The sequence below is a fragment of the Arachis hypogaea genome, chromosome 18, assembly GCF_003086295.3.
Source record: "Arachis hypogaea cultivar Tifrunner chromosome 18, arahy.Tifrunner.gnm2.J5K5, whole genome shotgun sequence".
Lineage (NCBI taxonomy): Eukaryota > Viridiplantae > Streptophyta > Magnoliopsida > Fabales > Fabaceae > Arachis > Arachis hypogaea.
Window position 1 is genome coordinate 122,174,904 of NC_092053.1, and position 20,953 is coordinate 122,195,856.

At 31.5% G+C, this 20,953-nt stretch overlaps 1 protein-coding gene across 4 annotated transcripts; it reads left to right on the forward strand.

Annotated features, from left to right (window-relative positions):
* Positions 1-14,817: 14,817 nt before the first annotated feature.
* Positions 14,818-19,878, forward strand: LOC112773271 (cysteine-rich receptor-like protein kinase 15). Of its 4 annotated transcripts, none has more exons than XM_072224153.1 (8): positions 14,818-16,503; positions 17,538-17,684; positions 17,801-17,922; positions 18,004-18,214; positions 18,326-18,563; positions 18,649-18,802; positions 18,917-19,251; positions 19,588-19,878. In XM_072224153.1, coding segments are annotated over exons 1-8 (2,760 nt in total). In that variant the 5' UTR covers positions 14,818-14,951; the 3' UTR covers positions 19,589-19,878. The 4 variants fall into 4 exon arrangements, 3 of the variants coding, with proteins under 3 accessions (XP_072080254.1, XP_072080253.1, XP_072080255.1); XM_072224152.1 differs by having other exon boundaries at positions 19,581-19,708; XR_011875908.1 differs by lacking the exon at positions 18,649-18,802.
* The last annotated feature ends 1,075 nt before the right edge of the window (positions 19,879-20,953 follow it).

Below are 20,953 nucleotides of genomic sequence, written 5' to 3' on the forward strand. Positions count from 1 at the left end.
AATTAATCGTAAAAAAAGTATAAAATATAAATAAATATACTGAATTAAGAGATAAAGTTATATTTGTTATCTCATTTTTATTTTTAGCAGTACAATAGAATATCATGTACTCAACATAATTTAAGATGAAAATTATAATTAATTATACTTTTTATTTTAAAATATTTAAAATTAATCTTAATATAAATAAAAATAATTTAATATATTAAATAAATTAATAGAATAATATAAGTTAACTATTTTTTATTAATTTTGTTATTTTTTTACTACCTTTAAAATTATGACTTTTTTTTTAAATTTGACCGTGAAATAAAATTAGAGTTGTTGGTCTACACCATTGAAAAAAAAATAATACTATGTAATTACATTTGTACACATAACATGTTCCTAAATTTTTATATGCTAAACTTAAGATTCTGTATTTCTTTGTTTATGCCATAAATAAGTATTATTTACAATGATTCGTATTGAATTAAAAGCTTAAAAATTTTTGTACGTATTAATTTTATATTTAATATTAAAACATGAAAATTTACTATGTTATTTTACTATTAATGTATGTAGTATTACATTATAAAATATAAAAATTAAAATAATTATTATATAACTTAGATGGATTGAACTAAACATAAAAATATAAAATAGAATTGTATTATTAAATTTTAGTAAGTTTAATTAGTTAATAATATAAAATAAGATAGAAGTGACTATTTCTAATTGAATAGTTTTGGTTGATTAGACTAAAAAAATCGAAAAACACTCTAAATAAAAAGTCAAATTAACTTTAATATTAAATTCATTAATACGATTTTAATTTTATATAATAGTTAGATAATAAATTAGTAAAAGCAAATGAAAGGATGGCTTTAATTAGTTTTTGATAAAATATTCATTTAGAATAATTAAAAAAAGTAAAAGTATGATATTATTAAAAATAATATATTTTTATGTTTAAAATACATTTAAATAAAATATTTGTAAAATATAAAATTTAGAATAACGTAGCGTCATGAATATTAATCATTAATTAATTATGAACTAACATAAAATTATAATACAATTTATTGACGAAAAATAATTAATAATTAATATTAATAAATATAAAAATCATCTAAACACTTTAATTAAAAGTATGAGTGGTTAATTATCATTTATTATTAATAATATTTTGTTCTTAACTAAAACTAAAAATATAATTATTCAGATTTAGATTTTAGAAGAATAAACGTATAAGTAACAACTAATCTATTTTATCATACATATTATAAATTAATGAATTAAACTAATTGATATAATGAATTATAATTAATTAATTGGTATAAATTATAATAAATTATATGATATTTAAAAAAATAAAATGAATAAGAAGAAAATAAAAAGAAATAGAAGAGATAAAAGACTACAATAAAATAAATTAAGTGAGAGAGTTTTATTTTTTTTACAAATTTTATATCACATCTGTTTCAATAATAATAAATAAAAATACATCAACTTGATATCTAAGAGAAAATAATGAGATAAAATCATAATACAGTTCTAAAACAAAAGCTTAAATTAAACTATAATATCATTGCACAACATAAATTGAAAGTAATTTCACACTATAATATACCACACAAACAGGTAAATGACTTAAGCTTAATTATGGAATTTTTTTTATTTATGCATACATGATAACACCATGGTCTATAAATGCTTCATGGATAATATATCATATATTGCTCTGAATGATGAGCACGGGAGTTGAAGAGTGTGTGGTGGTTTGTGTCCACGATAGTTGACTTCTTGCGACAACGCCTCATAGGAAGAAAAAGAATTGTTGTAAAAGCTACCTAATGAAAGAGTAATTGGTAAATGAATGATATTTTCTTCTAGCATATATGGTCTTTTATAGTAGTAAAATAAAAATGGAAGAAATAAAATTTTATATTTTTATATTTGGAATAGAATTTGATATTTATTGTAATAAAATTAAATAACTAATCAGTTATAATTCATGTATTTAAATAAATAAAATAAATAAAATAAAAATATTTTTAAGAATTAATCAAATCAGTTAGTTAATACAAATAATTGGTATAATTGATTTTATTTGATTTATTGAATTCAAAAAAATAAATTAGGAAATAATTGATTAAATTAATTAGTTGATATAATTAATTTATTATAATTGATTGGATTTGATAAATTAAAAAAATAAATAGGAAAACATATGAGACAATAATTTTTTTAACTAAATTAATCTGTATTTATTGTATTTAATCATTATAAGTAACAAATCATCTATGCTATTATGTACCTTATAAATTAATGAATTAAAATAATTGATATAATAAATTACAATTATTTGATTGATATGAATTATAATAAATCGTGTGATATTTAAATATCTAATCAAATCAATTAGTTGATATAATTAATTTACTGTAATAAATTGTATTCAATGAATTATAAAAAATAAATTAAGAAACACGCTCAAAAGTAGTGACGGATCCAGAAATTTTAAATAATGGAAGTAAACATATAGCATATAAAAATAATAAAAAATATTTATAAATATATCAAAATATATAACAAATAAATAATATAAAAATATTAAATATTAAATAATTTTTATGTAATCATTATCAATATTAATATATTGATAAATAATAATATGGTTATTAATTTATCTTTCTGTAAATTAAATATTATAATAATAATAATAATAATAATAATAATAATAATAATAATAATAATAATAATAATAAAATTAATCAAAATATAAATAGGTTATCTTCTAATCAATAATAAAAGTGAAATATATTTTTTATGAATTATATACAATAAATGATATCACGGGTAATTATCATTATCATATTATTATTATTATTATTATTACTATTATTATTATTAAAATGATTAAAAGTATTTTTAATTGATAATTGATAAGCAGTTTAATAATGCATTAAATATTAATTTGATATAATTATAATAAAGATATGTTTCTAAATTAGTATAATTATGTATTATTCATTAAATATTAATTATAATAAAGATATTTTTTATAAAATAATTTAGAATAGAGAATAGGAAAGTTCATTTTGGAGGAAAAACGGAGTCATGAGAGATTGACACCTCACCTTTATTAATTGGGGGAAAACCCAATTTTAGTATATTAAGTAGATTAATGATTCAAAAATGGAATCCTTAGAGAATTCTCCTAGTGTTTCAACGGAGGAAGAAGATCTGGTGCAACGCAGCACCAAAAAAGTTAAAACACGCGACGAAATGGATTTGAATCAAGGGATGATATGGAGATTCCCCATGAGAACACTGAGAATGCCGTAGTGAGGCCCAAAGCTACATACAAGGAATCTTTGCTGAAACCATCTGGTTCTATAATGGAAGATGATATGGATCTTCATGAACAAACGGATGAAGATTCTCCGAGGAGGATAGATAGTATAAAGATAGTGACGATCACTCTGACAAGGAGAAATCCTTTAATCCTTGCCCCACTATCAAAGTAACCCAAGAAGAATTCGAGGAATGGTGCAAACCGTGGTGAGCATCCCTCATCGTAAAAGTCTTGGGAAAGAGAGTCAACTTAGGCTTCATGGAGCAACGTTTAAAAAGAGACTGGGTCAAAAAAGGTACGATTAATGTTATTGATATGGACCGTGATTATTTTTTGGTTTATTTTTCAGATGAAGATGACTATTCGCATGCACTGACGGGAGGACCTTGGATTCTGGGCATTATTTAATTGTCCAACGTTGAAGGCCTTTTTTTCTGGAATCTGAGAAAGCAGTTCGCAAAATAGCAGCTTGGATACGCATACCGAATCTCCCGATCGAGTTGTACAACCATCGCTTTCTATGGAGAGTGGGATCGACCATTGGTACGATGTTGAAAATAGATAGAGCTACGTCTATGTATTCGAGAGGAAGGTTTGCCAGAATATGTGTTAAGATTGACCTCACTAAAAAGCTAGTCCCCAAAATTTCTGTTCTTGGGAGTATTCTCAATATTGAGTATGAAGGTCTACATCTTATTTGCTTCAAGTGCGGTCTTTATGGTCACCGTTCAGAACAATGTAGTGAACCGACAGAGGATATGGAGGAAGGATGTGGCGTTTCGGGGTCCGGGGGAGACGGGAGCAGATCCTATGAACAGAATATCATTGCATTGATTGAGGACCAAAATGAAAATAGCATAAAATTTGGTGAACAAAATCAAAGGAGATATGATCAAAGCCCCCAAATTTTGGGCCCTGGATGATGGTAAGGAAACAATTTAGAAGGAAATCGAAGAGATTTGCGACTAACCAAAAGAGTAATTATTATGGCAAGGAATCCTTAAATAATATGGAAGGAGAATATAATAGCACTATCCAGGGAGAAGAATCAGGGTCCAGATTCAATGTTCTATTGGAGGAAGGTTTGGATAATATGCAAGGATTGCATGGCAATAACAAATCTAAAGGAAATGACCAACCAAGCATTATAAAAAAAAGGGCCCATCAGCAAGCTAAACAAAAAGAAAATGGGCCATTCATAAAAGCCCATGGCAAGATCTTAAGACAAGGAGCTGGGAAGGTGAATAAAAAAGGCACACTTATAAAAGATAGGCCCACTAAAGTTGAAAAAGGAACTAATGTTTCTTTTAAGAAGACCGAACAAGAACATGCCACTTCGGAGCCCCAATTGGCAATTTCAAAACATGGAATTTCCTCCTCTAGGGATCCTAATGTTGTTGCCATGGAACTTGAAATGCTTGAAGATATGAGAAGAATCCAAAAGGAGCAGTGGAAGATCTACGAAGAATCCAAAACACATGAAAAGTTCATGGAATCACATGTTGTGACAAACAGTTTCATCACCCAAGTCCCTGGCCAGATTGCAAAAGAGAGAGGTCCATCTCCCGATAGCAGGAACCCAAAAAATCCAAAGGAAAAGCCACCTGATCAACTCATGGAGGATGTGGTGATACACTCATCAAGTAATGGGCACAGGGTATTTGCCCAGGTTCAATAATGGGTTAGTTACCCTCTGTCTCTCCTTGTCTAGTTATCCATGAATCTTATAGCCTGGAATTGTAGAGGTGCACGCGGCCGGGGGGGGGGGGGGAAGCCTTCTCTACCCTCATCAAAGATATCAACAAAGAGTTTAATGCTAGTTTCTGCATTTTATTAGAAACTCATATCAGTGGGCAACGAGGTGAAGCGGTTTGGAAAAAAATGGGTTTCGATGGTCATTTTATTAAGGAAGCAAGAGGTCAATCTGGTGGTATTTGGTGTCTATGGGATAGCAGCAAATGGAAGGTTGATATTCTTGCTCACAATTCTCAGATGGTGCATATGAAAGTCAAGTCTGGGTCCTCGCCATACTATTTTTTAACAGCGATTTATGGCAGTCCCCAGAGAATTAATCGGAACTACCTATGGGATGATATTAGATCGATACACAATGAGATTAACTTGCCGTGGTGCCTTATTGGAGACTTTAATGCCCTGTTACATGATCATGAGCGTCACGATGGGTCCAATAGCAACAGCAGAGGAGCATGCCCTGATTTTCAAGCCTGCGTATCTGATTGTGGCCTTCTTGATTTGGGGTACTCGGGATGGCCGTTTACTTGGAAGCGTGGAAACTTGGTTGAGAGTCTCGACCGTGGCTTGAGCAACCTTGATTGGTAGATCATCTTCCCTACTGCTCACATCAAACACTTGCCTGGCCTCAAATCGGACCACTCCCCCTTATGTCTCCACTTAGCAAATGATCGACAAGAGACCAAACAAAGACTCCCTTTTAGGTTTCAAGCAGCTTGGCTATCACATCCGGATTTCACCCATATGGTTAATAGTAATTGGAAGATAGAAGATTCTTGGAATAACGGTCTGAATGCTTTTAGGACAAGCCTAAAAAAATGGAATACTGATGTGTTTGAAAATATTCTTAAAAGAAAGAGTAAGATTTTGCGCAGGCTACAAGGAATTTCAAATAAATTACAAATCAACAATTCCTCATATCTCCATAAGCTTCAGGCTAACCTTTGGAGAGAGTATGAAGAGATTCTGGCTCAAGAAGAAATTCTGTGGTTTCAGAAGTCAAGAGTCAAGTGGATTTAGTGCGGGGATCACAACACGAAATACTTTCATGGATCCACCATGGCAAGGAGAAGGAAGAACAGAATAGAGTCCCTCCAAGATCATGATGGTAACTGGGTATCTGATAAACTTGCTTTAGAACAAATGGCAACTGCTTTTTATATTGATTTATTCAATGATGATTGCCCTGATATTCCATATATTATGAATAACTCTTTTCCTACTCTTAACCATGATGATATAAATATCATAGGGGGCAGGGTAACTCATATGAAAATAAAAGAGGCTATTTTTAAAATGGGGGGCTTGAAAGCACCCGGTATTGATGGTATACATGCTATTTTTTACCAGAGTTAATGGGATAAAGTTGGGGCTGATCTGTATTTTTTAATTGTGAATATTTTTAGCCATCCTGAGCAGGTGGAAGATATTAATGAGACTCTAATTACATTTATCCTAAAAGTGGAGCCAGTTGTCAATCTGAAACAAATGCGCCCAATAAGTCTTTGCAATGTTTCTTATAAGATGGTGACCAAGATCATCTCCATGCGGCTCAGGAAAATTATGGAGAAATTAGTTAGCCCAAACTAATGCAGTTTTGTTCCCGGAAGGCAGAGTTCTGATAATATCATTATTGCACAGGAGGTCATACATTCTATGAGAAGTAAGAAAGGCAACAAGGGTTGGATGGCTATCAAGGTTGACCTAGAAAAGGCATACGACAGACTCAAATGGACTTTTATTAAAGAAACTCTTATTGATATTGGCTTCCCCTCTCATCTCATTGAGTTGATCTGTTCATGCATCTCAACCACCAAAATGAGATTGCTTTGGAATGGAGAGACACTGGATGAATTCCGTCCCACCAGAGGCATTCGCCAAGGGGATCCAATGTCTCCATATATTTTTGTTCTATGCCTAGAAAGGCTATCTCACCTTATTCAAGCGGTGGTTGACAACAATTTTTGGAAGCCTATTAGGCTCAACAAGGACGGCCCTGTGCTTTCCCACCTTTGCTTTGTAGACGATCTTATTCTGTTTGCTGAAGCGAATATGGAGCAGGCTGATGTCATCCATAGAGTCTTGGAAGTGTTTTGTGCTAGTTCAGGACAGCGTGTTAGCAAGGATAAAACGAGGATCTTCTTCTCCAAGAATGTCGGTCACAACATTAGATCTGAGATTAGTGATAAGCTACAGTTCGCAAGAACTGAGGATCTTGGAAAGTACTTAGGTGTTCCAACAATTCATTCAAGGGTCACCAAAAATACATATAAAGAGATTGAAAGCAAGCTAAATGCAAGGCTTAACAGTTGGAAAGCGTCTTCCCTCTCTCTCGCAGGAAGAACTACTCTGGTGAAATCAACTCTATCTTCTATTCCTACATATACAATGCAATCTGCTATTTTATCTATATCTACTTGTAATGCTATTGACCGTAAATGCAGGAACTTTCATTTGGGGTGAGACAGACAACTCAAAAAAAGTGCATCTGCTGAATTGGAACACCATAACTAAAGCAAAACAGTCGGGAGGTCTAGGACTGCGGCATGCAAAGGACCTAAACCACGCGTATATGATGAAAGCTGGTTGGGGGCTTATTGAAAGCAAAGATTCCTTATGGGCAAGAGTTCTCAGAGCAAAATACAAATGTGGCAATGACATTATTCCACAAGTTGAGAGAAGACGCAGTGATTCAAACCTTTGGAAGGGGATCTGCTTAGCTTGGGAAGATGTGGAAAAGAATATGGTGTGGAGAGTTGGTGATGGCTCTCAAATTAAGTTCTGGACACATAACTGGATCCCAAACATTGGAAGATTGAGCCAACAAACATTACAGGTAATTAATGAAGTCGATTTAAATATATCTCTAATTGATGTCCTTTCGGCTTCAGGCGGCTGGGACGTTATCAGATTAAAGGAGTGGCTGCCAGATGATGTGATTAGCAAGATAATGAGCCTTGTTCCACCATCCCCTTGGAGAGCGGAGGATTATGTAGCCTGGGCTCCCTCTTCGGACGAATCATTCAGCTTAAAAACAGCCTACCACGTCATTCAAAATGACCAGGTGTCACATGATCGAGTGTTCAAGCTTGCATGGAGTTGGAAGGGACTTGAAAGGATTAAATCCTTCATCTGGCTGGTAGCGCATGATGCTATCTTGACCAACATAGAGAGAAAACGAAGACACCTAACACACAATGATCAGTGTCCAAGATGTCACATAAATGAGAAAACAAGTCTACATGTGCTAAGAGACTGTTCCTTTGCCTCTCTTGTATGGCAATCTCTTCAACCCAAAGACCAAGTGAAAGAGTTTTACAATCTTGGCGGACACGATTGGCTCATTTACAACCTCTCCAAGACAAATGATTGGCCTTACACCTTTGGGGTTGCGATTTCCTCCCTATGGTACTTCCGCAACAAATTTATCTTTAATTTAAAGGAATTGTCACTCACCCAGCAGCCGTGGCAGAGTCCATTAAAGTGAGGAGCTCTGAGATAAAAAGAGCCTTGCATAACCTCATCATACCAAAGCAAGTCACTAATTCCACAGGTTGTCTTGTTCGTTGGTATCCCCCTCCTGACAGTATAATCAAGATTAACGTTGATGGTTCATACTTTTCCATCAACAACAATGCTATTTGTGGCGGAGTTGTCCGAAATTATTTAGGCAAATTTCTAAAGGCGTTCACATGTAATATTGAAAATTGTTCTATTATGCATGCAGAATTATGGGGGGTCATTAAAGGACTCCAACTGGCCATCACTCACAACTGGAACCATGTTATCATGGAATGAGATTCTCTCACTGCTATCAACTTCATTAAATATGGATGCCCTGCCCTTCACTCTTGTGCATCGCTTGTACAAGAAATCCGAATCTTATCAAGTCGCATCCAACAGGTGAATTGGAACCACACTCTCCGCGTAGCAAATTTAGTAGCGGACATTCTAGCAAAGAAGGGGCAATCAATGTCGCTGGATCTCCACATCCTCGAAGATTCTATCCTTGACATATTCAATGCTCTTTCTTCTGATTGTATGGGTTCTCTTAGATTGAGAGGGACTCTTTAGGTGGTGTTTTTTTCTTATAGTTTGGTGTATTTTTTCTTTCTTTTTGTTGTTTTCCTCTCCTGTTGGGGTCGTTGACCCCTCTTTTATTCACCACAAAAAAAAAAAAAAATAATAAAACAAAATTCCTATTCTTATGCTCCAACCCTTCCTTTGCTACTCCGTCTTTATATACTGACTTCTTTAGTCATTTTTTCATTAGCCCATTATTTATTTTTTGAAATTTTCTATTGTTTTTCAGAAAATTTCAATTTAACATTTGAATTTTTTTTTCGGCCAAATTTTCACTAGAGCAGAGACGTCAAACATGCACATGGGAGAGGAGAAGCATGCATCAGTTGTGAACAAGAAGACAGAGGGCACACGCGGCACGAATTCTATAATCCCTCTCCAACAAAAAAAGCGACAAGATGATTGACGTGTTTCAGTCGGTAAAAAACGCGACATCCAAACTAACGTATATTTTGAGTAAATATAATCTACAAATATCACATTTGTAATTTGTGTAACCTATTTTTAAATATCACATTTTAGAAACTATGAAAGACTTTTTCTTTATGCAAGACAATTTCTGACTAAGTACCACTACTTATTGATAGTCAATAGTGGTAAAGTTCATCAACCATGGCTTGTCTCTACCCAAAGTGGACTAAAAGGCTTCCACATAGAGAATTAAGGATTGATATGTATGATAATAAAGGGTAATGCAAGAATATAAATTATTAGAGCTCACAAAATAAAACATGAAGAGAGAGACTTATATGCCTTTTTCTTAAATAATAGAAAATTAAGCCAAGGTAGTAGTAGTACTGATGCAAGCCCCTCACAAGGCCGAGCAACAATACTGAAACTAAATAAGGCCATGAAGATGCGACCGGTAAGGATCTAAGCCAAAGTCACAAAAGAATCAGAAAGCCTCCTTGTGGTGCTAATAGAGTACTCTAGTAGAACTTTGATGGGAAAAGTTAGTTAAAGCAGAAGAAAATAAAATGTGAACCTAGGAATGAAAGTGGTAAGAGAGAATTCATAATGAATGCTGAGTCTTCTCTCTGAGGCTTGAAAGCATGGATGGTGGTTACTATTTAATTGATATCACTCAAAGGTATTATTTAATAGTTTATTTGTATTTAAATGATTATAAGAAAGAGTGCCCAGTTCTCTATTTGGTTATACCACACATGATCTCTTTAATTTACTGCATGATAGCCAGTGAAGTGGGGTGTACTCGACAAATATAAATTTTGTAACATAATCAAGTTTAACATATGGACTCTATTTTTTGTTTAATATTAACATTAACATCAATTAAGTCTTATCACATAGGCAGACTCACCTAATATTTCAAATAATATCAATGTTTATCTAGCTGTAAATCATATCTATAAGTCACAAAAAAAAATCATGTCTATAAACATGCAATTTAAATCTAACTCCATTTAAACAGTTTTGTCCATGGTAACTACTCAAATGAAGATGGCAAAAACATCTTTTTATAAAGATGCTTTATTTAAAAGTGTAACTTATTTATTTAGCCATATTTTAAACAAAGATGACACTTTTTTAAATATCAAAATTTAATCATACAATTCATCATCAAGGATCAAAAAGAAATATTTTCATATGAAAACAATTATAAAATCTTCATTGTAGTATCCACTCTATAGTTATGGTCTATGTCCAACCCTAATTATCAAACTACTTTTCGTCTGATCTAATCCTTCATTCTGTGACTTCTCTAGTTTTGTTCCATTTACAAGCTAATTAAGTCTGCTATATGACATACGAGCTAATGTTTTTTCTATTATTTGATCAAATGTAAGTTCTTTTAACTCTAGTATGAACCGAGGAACATTACTAACAAGCAACTTCTATGTGTATGAAGTTGAAGCAATGTGTACACTTACGTCAGATTCTTTGAATTCAAAATGGCCATTGATTTGCAACCCCCATTCTCCAATATCACAATAGCACATTCTGTATACTGCATGGAAACTGCTTTGTGCAGGACAGATTCACCTTCATCATCAACTGCATTAGGATCAGCTCCAGTTAATAATAGTGTTTATTTGGGCGTCATTAATTAAGTTTATGAAAAAATATTTTTTTATTTTTTAATGTATTTAGTAAATTTCCAGAAATAAACTAGAAAAATAAAAAAAATTTGAAAATCTATAATTTACATTGTTTTAAAAAGATTTTTTTAAAAAAAATTATTTTTCACGTAATAAATAAATACAAAAATATTTTTATATTATTGTACTCAAACATAATTGATAGAAAAAAATTGTAAGAGATATTTAAACATAAAATTATTTTTATTTTTTAAAAAAATCTTTTAAAAAATAACTCAAAAAATATATCTTGTTAGAAACTCTCCCAAACAAGTCTATAGTTTCGGTTATTTTTACCATTATATTATTAGTACACTTCAAAATACAAAAATACTAATTAGTCATTAAAATCAGCCATCAATATATTTATATATAAATACATGTGTAGTTTAATTTATTTTTAGTATGTGTTTATATTTCAACATATATTTTATCCTGGTAGCCTATCTTAGTGACTAATCTTGATATACAAGTAGTGTGGTGGTTCAAAATATCAAAAGAAATCTGAATATTATTTTGAGTGAAACATACTCGCATACAATCTGGTTGGCCATTACATGCACAAATAGTGTGAGCTAGTGATAGACTGATAGGCCAAAGCCATAGCCATTCGTGATTCTTATCTTCACGTTAGCATTTCTTTTGAGAAGACTGGGAACACACTCTAGGGATATGGTGGCCAATGCAAAAATAATTGGAGGGTTTCCATCTTTGTCTAAGACATCAACATTAGCTTCTTCATACTCCAAGATTACCTCCACTAGTTCTTTACTACCACATCTACAAGCCGGTGGAGAGCAGTTTGCAAGAAGATCTCTGTACAAAAGTACCCAAAATAGATAAAACTGAATGGGTTACAAATTTTAAAACAAAGTAAAATATTATTTTAGTTTCTAACTTAGGATTAAGTCTAATTTAGTTACTAACGTTTGAAATTTCCTATTTCTACACACGGAAATTATGTGAGACTTTAACCCTCATTTGCATCCTAATTCCTAAACCAATTACACCCAAATTCATCAAATATATTTATAATCTCGTTGATTATATATGTAACCACAATTTCCTATCAATTTCCCTCTATAGATTCAACCTTTCTACATTTGGGTCATTCAGTTAGAGCTTACTTTTCAATCAAACACAACATGTTTGCTTCAAAAGTCAAACATGTAGCAAAATAAGTAGTTTCGGAGAATGTTCATGTGGTTTAACTGATTTTTTTTTTTTTTACTAAAGATGGGAGACTCAATGTGGTTTAACTGATTAAGAGAGCATTGTTTCATTAATGTTATTTCAGTACATCTTTTATTATTATTATTATTATTATTATTATTATTATTATTATTATGGATCAACACGTGTACATCACTTTTTGGATAAACTGCACACTTTTTATAGTTTTCACTAAATTAATAGTCAAAATCGTCTTAAAAGATATCTCGATCTCCATTTTGGTCCTCGAAAGACAAAATTAATCAAAATCGTCTCCGAAAGATACACGACTTGGTCACGTTAGTCTTTTCGTCAGTTGGATGATGACGTGGTGGGTTAATACCACGTGTCACAAGATGATTGGTTGATGTGTCAGATCAGTGACACGTGCGCCACGTGTCAGTTAACATGTAAAAAAGTTATTTATAATCAAAATAGTGCTTGAAAGTTCAGACGTAAGTCATTTTCATTCCTAAAATTTTAAAAATTAATCAAATTAGTGCTTATATAATTTTTTTTTAATTTTTCTTGATAATATTTTTTTATACTACTCATTTAATAGAAATGTAATTGACAAACAAAAAATTAGTAATTGTATCTTTTCTCCTTAAAATTATTTCAATAAAATTATCTCTCTCCTTTAATTCTTTTCAAAATCTCTCTTATTCTTTACTATTCTAAAACCTTTTTCTTACATTATTACATTTTGCTGGAATATATATATATATATATATATATATATATATATATATATATATATATATATATATATATATATATATACACTCAAAATTGAATGTATGTATTTGTTAACCTAAACAAAGTTATATGCTCAAAATCAAAATTTATGTATGTTAATCTAAACAAAGTTATACCACTATTTTTTTTCTACTACATCTTTTTTTTCCATTACGATATTACTTACATATAGAATATAATGGTAGTGATATTAAAAGAAAAATTATATAATCTATCTCAAAGATATGAAACACACAAAAATTTATTATAATTTTTGCATGTAATATGCTTAAGAAGTAATTCATTTAGCATAATAATAATAATAATAATAATAATAATAATTTTATTATTATTATTATTATTATTATTATTAAACAATAAATTTTTAATATTTTATAAGGTTTAAAATTGAAATAAAATTTGTGGTTCTTAAATTTTTACTTTTCCTCTTCTCGTTATATACTTTTAAATCCGACACAAGAATGAGTATATTCTAGGTGAAAAATGGTACACGTAATATTTTTTTAGTATTCATTTGTATTATTTTTGGAAGTATGTTTTAAGGGTGATTTTGATATTCTTTTTAGTTTTTACACAATCAAAGTAGTTGTTATATTGTTTACTTTCACTTTATATTTTTAAAAGGTTACAAGTTTCTCTGCACTTTCTAGCATTAAATTATTTTGTTAGGCAGATGACATTATTGGAGGGCTAAAGTCAAAAGAAATTGTTATCTAAGATGCACAAGAGTCATGACTGGAATCTGTCAAATGAGGAATTGCTAATCTTACATTAATATTTCAATATATATTTATCTTCCAACATAAGACCAAAGACCGAAAAGGTTGACTTCCCCTGCATGATTAACTTGTGCTTTTATTTTGATTTTGATCTTAGTGGATTAGACTTGTTGACAAAAGGAGTTCATTATTCTTTATTGAAGTGTACAATTTTGCACTTTTTAATTTAGATGTGAAAAGAGGAACGGGCGTAATTATGGAATGTATAAGTGCTTTATTCAACTGTAGTGTTAGGAGTAAAAATCGGACCGTCGATTTTTGAGTACACAAATTAAATTTTTCGATTTGTATTTAAGAAATAAAAAAAATTTGGAATACACAAATTGGACCCTTTGATTTGTGTACTCCAAATTTTTTTAATTTTTTAAACACAAATCGAAGGGTCTAATTACTTTTCTCGGACTGTCCGATTAGCAAACTTAATTTTTTTACAAAGAAATCGGATGGTCCGATTTTTTTATTCCTTGTTTCATAAAAAGCTATTCCACATATCCATATCTAGCACCCACATTCTCCACAATAACGCACCATACACACATGCTTCTCATATAAAAAAAACGAGCCTACAATTTTGGGTCACATATTCTACTTATTGAAGAGTTTAAAAGTCAATAAAAATTAATCACCATATTTTACAATAGATACACCGGTGGAAGACAAAAACAATAAGAAGCCTATGACATTATGTTTGGACCTAAAATCTGAAAGATGTTCATTTTTAATGGATATGGAACTTAATGTAATACACATGCTAGTCCAAATAAAGTTGTAACTATATATATATATATATATATATATATAGTTAGTAGTAGTCAATATAATTAGGAAGATCATACATACTCCTGACTCCAAGGTTGCATATCCATCCAATATGGCATGGTAGTTCTGTCAGATTTTTCATACCAATTAGGCACTTAGCAAACTAACATGGCTTTTTCCAATCTTGGCTTCCTCTTTATCCTTATCATCTTTGTCCATGTTGATGCAGATGACTTTCACTGGTCAGGGTCCTATTGTTCATCACTTAACAAAACCACCCCTAACAGTCCTTTCCAGTTGAACCTAAAGACCCTTTTCAAGTACCTATCTTCCAATGCCACCACGGGCAACAAGGAATTTTACAGCACCAAAGTCCTTGGCACAAACCACTTTGATACAATATATGGACTCTACTTGTGCAGGGGTGACCTCCCTTCTCAACTTTGTGGAAAGTGCATCTCAGAAGCAACCCATAGCTACTTGTTCCCAGACCCAGACCAAGGAATAGACGATTGCTCCTCATCCATAGAGGGAGGAATTTCGTATGACGAGTGCATGGTTCAATATTCCAATAACTTCACTTACTTCTCCGCAGTCGACTTAACGCCTTCTAGTTCTTGCTTGTCAAGCAATATGTCTGCAACCTTCGTGAATTTAGTGTTTGACACTCTGAACAAAATTGCAGATAAAGCATCTCAAGGTTCTACAGAGAAGTATGCTACAAAACAAGTAAGAATATCTGGATTTCAGTCCCTATACTCTTTGGCTCAGTGTACACCAAACTTGTCATCTCAAGATTGTAGAACTTGTTTAGGCAACATGATAAAACAAGTTAAACAAGTGTGCGGTGGAAGTGGAAACGAAGCAACAAGTTCGAGCCGCAGCTGCAACTTGAAGTATGCTATGTACCCTTTCTATCGTGAAAGTAAAAGCCTGGCACCAGTAGGACTCATTCCTATAACAAATCTGTCAAATGATTTTGGCTATCTTTCCCACAACTGTTCAACTTCAACCAATGAAACCATCATCAAGAACAGTCATTTTGAATCTAACCTCAGGAACCTCCTCTCTTCCTTGTCTTCTAATGCCACCGACAAAATTGGCTTCTACAAGACCACCATTGGTGGCGGAGATGACACGGTCACCGGTCTCTTCATGTGCCGTGGCGATGTGTCCCTTAGTCTCTGTCAACTCTGTGTCCAAACCGCTGCTAAACGAATACATTCAGAGTGTAGTTCATCCAAGGAAGCCATCATTTGGTACACTCATTGCCTTCTTCGCTACTCCTATCGATCTCCCCTCCCCACCTGGAACGACACGAGTCCCGTGTTTCATGAGTTCAACATTGCCAACACCTCCAACCTTGACCAAGAGCAACAGAACTCCTTCACTCTCACATTAGTGAGCACTTTATCGGACATAAAGAATATGAAGGAGGAGAGCACCACCAAGAATTATGTAACTGCAACCGCAAAACTGAATGGTGTCCAAACTCTATATGCTCTCGGCGAATGCACACCAGATCTAAATAGTGGAGATTGCAGCTCTTGCTTACAGAACATTTTCCTATATGAAATTCCATGGTGTTGTTTGTCAAGTCCAGAGGGAAAAGTTTTTTATCCTAGCTGCTATATGATGTTTGGATTGTCCAAATTTCATGGAGATGATGATCGAGTTGAGACACCTAGTCAGGCTAGTCTTCCTCCAGGAGATACACGAGGTAAAATTTAGATCCAAGCATTTACATGATTAATGTTTACAAAAAAAAGGCAACAAAATCATCCATAATATTATAGTTGATAAAAAGAGAAAAGTGGATATTCATGTCCAAAGAAAAATGTGTGGCATGCTAGTATATATATATATATATATATATATATATATATATATATATATATATATATAATGCAAAAGAAAAAGTTCATGGAGCCAACTATAACATAAGTCAACTCAAGTCAATCTTTTATATTTTTAGTTAGAGTAGTGGAGAGTTGTTTTTTCTTTTTTATAACAGACTTACTGTTTTTTAACTAATTGGCTCTAGTTGACTACTTTCTAGTTGGTTTTCTAGGGAAACCGAATACAAAAATATTATACCCACACTATAAATTAGTTACCAAATTAGTTAAAACAATATCACTTAATTTATCAAAATATTTTTATGGTGTATATGGAACAACAAAAATGCTACAACTATACTAGATGTACATTAAAATTAGTCACTAGTATAAAATTCATATTAAAATACAACATATACATTAAAAATGAGTTAAACAATATTTGTATTTATATACAGATATATAGTGATTATTTTTGGTGGTTGATTAGTATACAAATAGTATTTTTGAAATACTATGTGCATACAAAAATCCAAGCATCATGTATTTATATATACATAAATGTGTAGTTGAACTTATTTTAATGTGTATTTTATATTTCAATATATATTTTATATTGATAGTTAATTTTCGTATACGCTTAGCATAGCATGATGGATGTAACAATTTAGTCCTTTGCAAAACAAATTAGAATAAACATGAAACTAAGCCTTTCGAAGATTTTTGCATGAAATTAATGCAAGATTGTTGATATCAAGTGGTGCCTAAAAAATCAAATATAAGATCATATTAGTCATTAATAATTGACATCAAATAATTCCCTAAAAGTTATAGTAAGTCATCAAATTGTTATCGTTATTTTTATATGAAAATCATTATTTTTAGTCTCTAAATCACATGTTAATTTTTTATGCAGGAAAGAGAAATGGTAGGTATCAGAAAAAAATTCCGTTGATTGTTGTTCCCACTATTGTTGCTGGGATGCTCTTCTTATGTTCTGGCTGGCATTTGTTAAGAAGAAAAGAAAGCAAGAGATACAAAACTATTCTCAGAGAAAATATTTGTAAGTATTGTTTGTAAAACTTTTTTCATAGAAAGGATTTTAAAAGTATATGTTTCCCTTACAAAAGTTCAAGATCAGAGCAAAACCAATTTAAAAACTCGAATATATTATTCTAGTTGGTGATGAAGGTAGTACTTTGGAGCCATTGCAAATGGATTTGGCTATAATTGAGGCAGCAACAAATAACTTTTCAACTGAGAACTTGATTGGGAAAGGTGGATTTGGAAATGTTTATAAGGTAAAATATATATGATACATTTTTTCCCCATTTATCATGATTTATAGATGAATACTTAATGATTTCTATATTTTTTATTAGGGTATTCTTTCTGATGGGAGACATGTAGCTGTAAAAAGATTATCAAAAATTTCTAAACAAGGTATTAAGGAGTTCAAGAATGAGGTGTTGTTGATAGCTAAATTTCAACATCGGAATCTTGTAACATTCATAGGTTTCTGCTTGAAAGATCAAGAGAAGATACTGATATATGAATATGTACCAAATGGAAGCCTTGATTACTTTTTATTTGGTATGACTTTTCTCTTTTATACATACAAAGTTCATTATAGGAATGTTTAAAGCTATTTTAAATACTTGATCACACAAAATTATGCTTCTTTTCTAATTTAAATTTCTGCAGATACTCAGCAACAAAAGTTGTTAAATTGGTCTCAGCGTTATAAAATTATAAAAGGAGTTGCACGAGGAATTCATTATTTACATGAGCATTCTCGACCCAAAATTATTCATCGTGATCTTAAACCAAGTAATGTCCTGTTAGATACAAGTATGAATCCAAAAATTTCGGACTTTGGCATAGCTAGAATTGTGGAAATGGACCGAGACCAAGAAATTACAAACAAAATTGTTGGGACATTGTAAGTTTTGAATGTTCCTTTCCTTCCTTAGTTCATTTCATCAATAGATAATGTCTAAATTAGTGTAATATTTTCGTTTTTGCAGTGGTTATATGTCTCCGGAATATGCAATGCTTGGATATTTTTCCGAAAAATCAGATATTTTTAGTTTTGGAGTTATGATTCTAGAAATTGTTACTGGAAAAAAGATTTTAACTTCTTATGATTGTTATCATCTTGCTTCAGGCCTACTAAATTATGTGAGTGAAAAAGTCTGGCAATTTTATTTTCTCATTGTTTATATTAATTTAGAAGTGGGATACTAGCATGGAGCAATTTGTTCTTCCAATAACGGTTTAACAAATTTCTTACAGGTTTGGGAAAAGTGGACAGAAAACAAAGCATTAAGCATATTGGACCAAAAAATAAAAGGAAATTATCTTGAAATTGAAGTCATTAAGTGTATTCAAGTTGGATTATTATGTGTTCAAGAAAATCCAGATGTTAGACCTCCAATGATAACAATTATTTCATATCTTGATAACCACTTAATTGAAATGCCATCTCCACAAGAGCCAGCATTTATGTTACATAGAAGAATAATTGATCAAGTACAAGTAGTTGGTGGTGCGTCAAGCTTTGATCATATCAACAATTTTACGCCATCCTCTATCAATGAGATGTCTATAAGTGAAGATCTTTCTAGATAGTAAGTTTATTCCTTCTTTAATACCATCATTATTCGTCCATGCATGTGTAACGATAAAATTTATGTCATTTGTAACTTTTGCTGATGATCATCAATATATTTGACTCCTAATGTACCATTTCCCAGTTACAAGCGTTTTTGTTGTCAAAGAATTGTAGTTTTTGTTGTCTAAAATCACTAAGATCAGTGAGGTACCTGGATTTCCTCGGAAAAACGGGCCTGAAGGATCTATGATTTGATTTTGGGGTTCACCAATGATTGAACTCTTAACTTTTCGAACACAGAACTTTGATACCATATTATGAAACTACTAATCCCAAAAGTTTAAGTTGATAGGTGAAGGCAAAATGAATGGTTATATCTCTAACAAGATCGAGGCTATTGATTGAGGAGCTTTGATTTGTCTGAGTTGGATCCATTGAATCAGAAACTAGCTCAACGAAATATTGAATGCAATCAATGCAATATAACCTTCTGTTAATGTTGCAAGTGTGAGGAATAGTGAAATTAGTCCCAAGTTGAAGAAAGCAAGAAATAGTGAGGAGTTTATAAGAGGAGAGACCCATTAACTTATTATTTAAGATTTTGAGTTGGATGTTGTGTCATTTCATCTTATGTTTTCTGGCTTGATTCATTCTCGAAATCTCAACTAACTATCTGAGTCAAGTTGTTAACTTCTAACCAACTCCTCTAACTAACTATTATATTCGCCTTCTTCCAACTAACTTCCTACACTTTTGCATACATAAATCAGTGACACATTTAAAGTTCACTGAGTGTCTGAGTCTCTATAGCTCTGCAACTAATTAACTAGCTGTGCTTAACAAAATCTAACTGTATGGTTCCAATCTGAACTTTAGGAGTCAAAGAGATTCCTTGTAGATATTTGCAGCACGTTCGGGGATGATAGCTGTTTAGTTAGAGGAATTGTGCGCAAAATGCACAAACAGAAACATTTTAAAACTGCAGATTAGATTTTTTAGGCCCAAATTAAAGTGTTTTAAAACGGTGAAAGTTACTGTTGATATTATTGTTATTGAAATTTATTGCCAAAATACCTCTTCGAAGAATTTAGATAGTTTAAATTAAGGAAGTTGGTTAAATGATAAAACGAAGGTTAATTATCATTGGATTTATAATTATCATGAAATGTGTATGCCACCATCTTAATCTAATAGGTGCGTTTATTTGTTGAGATTTAGACTTAGGATTCTTTTGGGAAATGTCAAAAGTAACTTTTTTTAACTTTTGACTTATGGAAAGTAGCAGTATTAAAGTCTGGTGCAATTTTTAAAATCAAATTGCAGCTTTCTAAGAAGCTATTTAAAAGCTTATAGAAAAGTTAAAAAAAAATACTTCTCTCATAATACTACTATTTTTTATCATATTTCTATAAAATAAGTACTTTTAGAACTAAAAATCCAAATACAAAATAACTTATTTATAAGCTACTTTTAGGGCTCATTTGGATAGGTTCATAAGTGACTTTTTTTAACTTTTAACTTATGAAAATGTGTAGTATTAATGTCTGGTACAATTTTCAAAACAAAATTACAACTTTCTAAAAAGTTATTTTGGTGCTGAAGGAGAAGTTAAAAAAAATGACTTATCTCATAATAAAAAGCTTTTTATCACTTTTCTCTTAAAATAAGTACTTTTAGAACTAAAAAACCAAACACAAAATAACTTATTTATAAGCTAC